Source organism: Ammospiza nelsoni, chromosome 1 (assembly GCF_027579445.1).
Source record: "Ammospiza nelsoni isolate bAmmNel1 chromosome 1, bAmmNel1.pri, whole genome shotgun sequence".
NCBI classification, from domain to species: Eukaryota; Metazoa; Chordata; class Aves; order Passeriformes; family Passerellidae; genus Ammospiza; species Ammospiza nelsoni.
The window spans coordinates 67,098,954-67,104,737 of NC_080633.1; the positions used below are offsets into that span (position 1 = coordinate 67,098,954).

At 40.8% G+C, this 5,784-nt stretch overlaps 1 protein-coding gene across 1 annotated transcript; it reads left to right on the forward strand.

Moving 5' to 3' along the window:
• Positions 1 to 2,803: 2,803 nt before the first annotated feature.
• LOC132079907 (UPF0500 protein C1orf216 homolog) lies at positions 2,804 to 3,589 on the forward strand. The gene has a single exon (XM_059482830.1). It carries the CDS (start codon positions 2,804 to 2,806, stop codon positions 3,587 to 3,589), a length of 786 nt encoding a protein of 261 aa, XP_059338813.1.
• The last annotated feature ends 2,195 nt before the right edge of the window (positions 3,590 to 5,784 follow it).

The window sequence follows — 5,784 nt, forward strand, 5'->3', positions numbered from 1 at the left end:
TCTCCTGAAAAGTTTCCTTAAGTCTTCCCAGTTGTAAGACTGGATTTGTTCCCCATTTTGTACTGGAGTATCTCCATTTTTCAGCTGAAATGTTTAGTATGTGTTCACCTTTAGGCAGAAACAGAGGCTAGAACCTTTCCATCTGGTCCTTTAGCTGAGATTTTATGAAGTTGTGAACAATGAAGGGAAGAGTAATAATAGAAATATACATGCAGCCCTTACCATAAAAACAACTTGTATTTTAGCAATAACAAAATACGTATTTTTTACAGTATTTCTATTTTGCTGATTATCAAAGTCTAATAGATTGAATATTTTTTTGCTATTAAGCTTCATAGATTATAGCTGAAGTCATAATATTCTATGAAATGCCATCTATCTCAATGAGTTTTGATTGGACTTTTGTTGTTTAGTTGATTGTATCAGATGCTGTTTATTCCGTTCAGATCCACAAGTAAAAAACATTTATTATTATTTTTGGTGACACTAATTTGGTGTGCAAAATGATGTTTTTGGTCCCCTGCCCATCTCTTTAAAGAGTATTGACTAAAATTTTGCTGAAAAAAATAAAGCAGCAGAGAAATAACAAACAAACAAACAAAAAACCAGGACCCACAAACAAACAACTGAAGTGACAAAAAACACCCTGGAAACCAAAACTCTGTTTTTTCATGCCTTGTTTAACTATTAGAAAATACTTATTTGCAGCAAATTGCTACAGGGGTAGAAGTGAGGAACAGAATGCTATAGCTTATAGAAAAGTATTGACATAGCTGGAGATCAGGTACACTCCTTAGCACCCATCCCCTGTCCTCTTTGTAGTGGGGGGTATTCCTGCAGTGCTTTGGAGATGAGAGAAGCTGAAACCAAAGGACTCTCTACATAATGCTGTATTAAAATGAACCTTTTCAATGTGTTAATACAGTAAAATCCCTGTTATCTGAATCCCATATTCTTCAATTACCGTAGCTTGTGATTCAGATAAATGGGAATCACCAAAATATAAACTTGCACTGTATATTAACTCAGTGGATAGTAATCTCTTTCTTACATTATTTACATAAACTGCAGCATGATTTGGCACATAAAGATAGTAGGTTTAGTTTATTTTAGAAATTCAGTGCACATTATATCTTGCACCAAAAAATGCATTCAAGTTATATCTCAAGGTATAAATCTGAATTAATATTAACCAGGCTTTGTATGTTCAAGTTTGTAAGCATATCCTAGCAGATTCATCAGAAAGAAGGCTAGTCAGTACAGATGAAAAATAAGAAATTATTATCTCTGTTGCAGCACACAAAGAAGTGAAGATAGGATCTACTTTCATTCTTTTCCAGCTGCTGGAAGATTTTAGATAGCATTTTGGATTGCTTCTTTCTTCTATTTATATTAGAGAATGGAGTAGAGAAAGTCTTGGGGCAACTGAAGCCCTATGGTAAATTGATTGAAGTAGATGCAGGTAGATAATTTGTGAATTTTGTTGCTGGCACTACAACAAGTGACAATGCTGAAGGTAGCTTTTCTGAACATCAGAAGTACAGATAAAGTTTATTGTTTTGTGGGATGGTTTAGTTGGATGCAGTGCTGCTCTTTAAAGATTAGGCCAGCCTCATTAAACATGGGTGTACATTAACCACTTAGATCTACAGCTTCTGCCTGTCTTCATGGTTAGCATTTGGTTGCTGCTGAATGCTTAGTTTATTTTTAGGTTTAGCTTGTTCATGCAGCTGAAGTTTATCTAAGCTTGGCTTTTTTTTCTGAAAGAAAACACGCACACTTGGAGTCCAGAGTACCTCATGCTCTTCTGATGCTGTGCTATCTCCTTGCTGACTGTCAAGGATGGGAAAGGCCATAGGTATTGCCCCCTGTAGAATGGGTGAATCAGGTGTGTTTGGTTTTGAGGTGGGAAAAAAGTGCCATCCAATCCTGGTACTCATTTTGATGCTCAAAGATGACATAAAAGCTGCACGCCAGGAAGGAATGCCCACTGAGGAGGAAGAAAGCAGCCCTGCACTCCTCTGTGATTGGGACTGACTGTGTTGTTGCTGGGTGGAACAGCGTAATGCTGCTGCTGCTCCTGCTCCAGCACTGTGATGTTTCTGTTCCAGATTGTGCTGACTCACATCCAAGAAAATATGATACACAGATATAATGCACTGTAACTCTTTTCCTTCCCCCCGTAACCTCGGTAAGTGTTTGGTTTCTTTTTCCTCTCTTTGGCTAGCGTGGTGCTAATATAGCTTTACTGTTAGAATTAATAGGAGGGGGAAAGGCAACCTTGTAAACAAACTGGTAGCAGACAGATTAATCTTGGAGAGGGCATTTAAATGCAACCTGCTGTTTGTGGTACGTCCACCTCTCTTTAGAGCTGATCAATCCCGATAACTCGCCCATCTCTACAAACGACACTTGTTAGAGCTGTGGTCTTAAATGGGAGAAGTGCTTACAATGCCCATTTACAACTGTATTCTGTTTAATTAGTCAGCACAGCCAGTGCTGCAGGGATAGATCACTTGCCTTTAAAGATTTGAGAATGTTAATAGTATAGTATATCATTTTAATTATTATTGGATTAATGTTGTGTCTCGAAGAACATCTAATGCAAATCACAAGAAATGGCCTGAAGTGACCCAAGGGTTGTGCTTTATTAGAAAAGTAATAGGTCCATTGCTTAAATATAAAAAGAGGTTCTTTCTTCAAATATCACTCTACACTGGGCTTCTCCGTGTGTGTGTATGTTAAAATGAAATCCTTTTACTTCCACTTTGTCCACAGAAAGTTTCTGTAGCTAATGCATTAAATGGCTGAGAGAGCAGCTGTAATATCAAGAGATGAAGAGGAGATCCAAAACAGCAGTGATGGTGAAGACAGGTTTCCTACTCAAGTTGCTGTAACAGCATCCCCTGGTTGCTCTGCCAGCCCTTCACTAGATAGCCTTGATGAAGACAAGGGAAGCTCAGCAGAGCCAGAAAGACTGTCTGTCCTCTCCAGCAGGGCAGTGGCCCAGCTAAAAGCTCCGACTGGCCCAGAGATGGTTCGTGGTGGCCAGGCACAGACGACAGTCCCTGGGCTGGCTGAGCATCCTCTGGCAGCTGTAGATGCATCCCTGGGTGCCTCCTCATGCCTTGCAGCAGTTGATAACCTGCTGCCTGTGCACCTTGCCTCCTTGTATGACAAAAGCCCCTGCTGTGATGGCAAACTGAGCTCAGAGGTGCTGCAGGACCTGAGGGTGCCCGGTGAGGCCCTGCAGGCACGGACTGGCACCCAGCAGGAAGGGACTGGCACCCAGCAGGCAGGGAGCAGCACCCAGAGCAGCATGGCCTCCTGCAGTTTGGGCCATGTGATTTGGATGAAGACCACAACAGTAATGGAGACCTTAGAAAAGAAGAAGAAGGAGGAAAAGGAGAAGTACCGGCTCCAGCTAGCAATGTACCGACGGCTCCTGCTGCTGCGCTCCATCAGGAGTTTGCATAGGCAGCTGGAGCAGCAGCAGGCCAGGCTGCAGGAATGCTATGGCACGGTGATAAATACAAAGAAAGAAGTGTTGAAACACATTTGCCCAACCTCGCCCTCACCTTCGCCGTAATCATGTTGCTGCCTGCAGAAATGAGCTTTGCAATGCCATCCGAGACGCCTTGCATGCCATCAGGGTGGTGTCTTTGTGTGTGCCAAGCAGAGAGGAAACAGCAGCAGCAGCAGATCAAGAAGAGAGGAGAGAAGGTACAGCCTTGGTCCTTGAATTTATTTGGAGGAAAAAGAAGCAAGGGTGAACCTGTGCAAGAAGCTGGCTCCTGATTCCCATTCAAAGCCTCAAGGTGGAAAAGGACTTTTTTGGCAGATAGGTTTGTAAAAAGAAAAAAGTCACCACAAACTGGGAACCTAGTTTGTCACCTGACCCATAAAGGATGCAAAGTTGCTGCCTGCTGGATATGTAATATGGCACATCTCCCTTCTATTTTCAGAGCCAACAAAATTTGAACAGAATTAGGGTTTATTTATCTACAAGAATATCTGAATTTAAAAAAACAGGATATTTGAAACACTTAGGCTAAGGCTTGATTATATCTACCTAGCTGCCCGTTTTTCACAAAACTGCTAAGGACACTGTATGTTTGCAACCTCTACTTTCCTTTAAAATTAATTCAGATTGATCAGAAATTATTGTGGAAAGTTAGGACAGCCAAACACACACAGGGAAAGAGTGCAAAAGCCTAAGTCTGATTTCCTCAGGAAAGTAATGTAAAAACAAGGGCCTTGTAGTCTGACGTTGCACTGGAAACCCAGGCTGGCAGTGCCAGGGGAATGTTCAAGGTCTGCACAATTATTAATCTGCTGCTAATTCCCAATGGCACTAGCATCTGCAAATCAAGCATATTTTGTGCCTTACTGCTGTCATTTAATGGAAGCTGGTGACAATTAGCACTTTTTATCCAGGTGTATCAGACATGTGGAAAACCCTGGAGCGCTGTTTCTCCAATTGCAAGGTTAGGATGCCTGCGGGGAATTTGATGTCAGTATGCAACAAACACGCAGGGAAAACGAAAACAATAAGATGCAACTTTCTTGTGTGCATTTAAAAGGCAAATGTGAGTCACTATTATTGAACAGCAAATGTAATAGTTGAATGCGCTGTTTTAGGATTGGAAGCAAAATATGATTCAAGAAGAAAAGCTACAGAAAAATTTCCTATTCTACAATTTCAAGGGATACAGAAATATCTTTATTCCCACATATTTATTTCTGATCATGCCAGCTTTCCTTTCCCTCTATTGTTTTTCCTTTTTTAATATAATTGATTATCTAGATGAACAATCAAACAGGTTTTGTGTGGGGTTTTTTCTGCATAGAAAGACAGGTCTGCTTTTAATCATCCTTTATGAAAATAATGTGCTATATAGAGGAAAAATTTTATTCTCGCATTATTTTTGATATATATACAGGGAGGGGTATGTGCTTGTTGGTGTATGCATGTACACACACCTCCCTGTATTCAAGAAGCTAGGCTGATGCTTCTTTTCCTGTAGCAGAAGCAGGAATAATCTCTCAAAATAATCTCTGCTGTCTACGAGGAGTTTGTTTGATTAGATTCACATGCACACATCTGTGAGCAAGGTATTGAAGTAATTCAACAAATGAATTGCAGCACAACATTGTCATTATTCTGTCTTTGTATTTCTGTGCACCCAAAAATTATGGAAGCCCCCTGGGTATGCACAACCTTAGATAGGTTCATTCATTTCCTTGGGCCCTTGTCTAGCCTCTCATGCAACATGAACCAGTAACTTTGAATGCAGAATTACCATAGAAACATCCTTGGCATCAAGGAGATATTTGAAGGAGCATCCTCTACTGCCTCATTTGGGGAATTCAGGTTGCCAGAGGCCTTTAGTGGGCTACAGAAGAGAGCTGCTGGTCACATGTGACTGGAAAACATTACTCCTGAGCTCTGATCCCATCTCGCTCTCTGCTCAGCCTTGGGAAAGCTGTTCTCTCTCAGCAATGCAGGTTTCCTAAAGAATGCTTAAATACTAAACTTGCCTCAAAGGTAACCTGTTCTTTCTTCATGCGCCTCTAAAGAAGGATTCAAGGGGTTGATCATGGTCAAGAGTCCCTCGTGAAGATTTTTTAATTTCTTTCCCCCCATACTTCTTGAACTAGAAAAGCCTTTTTGTTATTGTTAAGAGTAAGTATTATATGAACCAAACACAAGGAAATCACTATGATATCACCTCCTTTGGGCAAAGATATATGGGAGAAGGGTCACATCTCAAAAATATTGCT

Bases quoted from the DNA above. Each gene is read 5' to 3' on its own strand.
- LOC132079907 (XM_059482830.1), top strand. From the start codon at position 2,804: ATGGCTGAGAGAGCAGCTGTAATATCAAGAGATGAAGAGGAGATCCAA.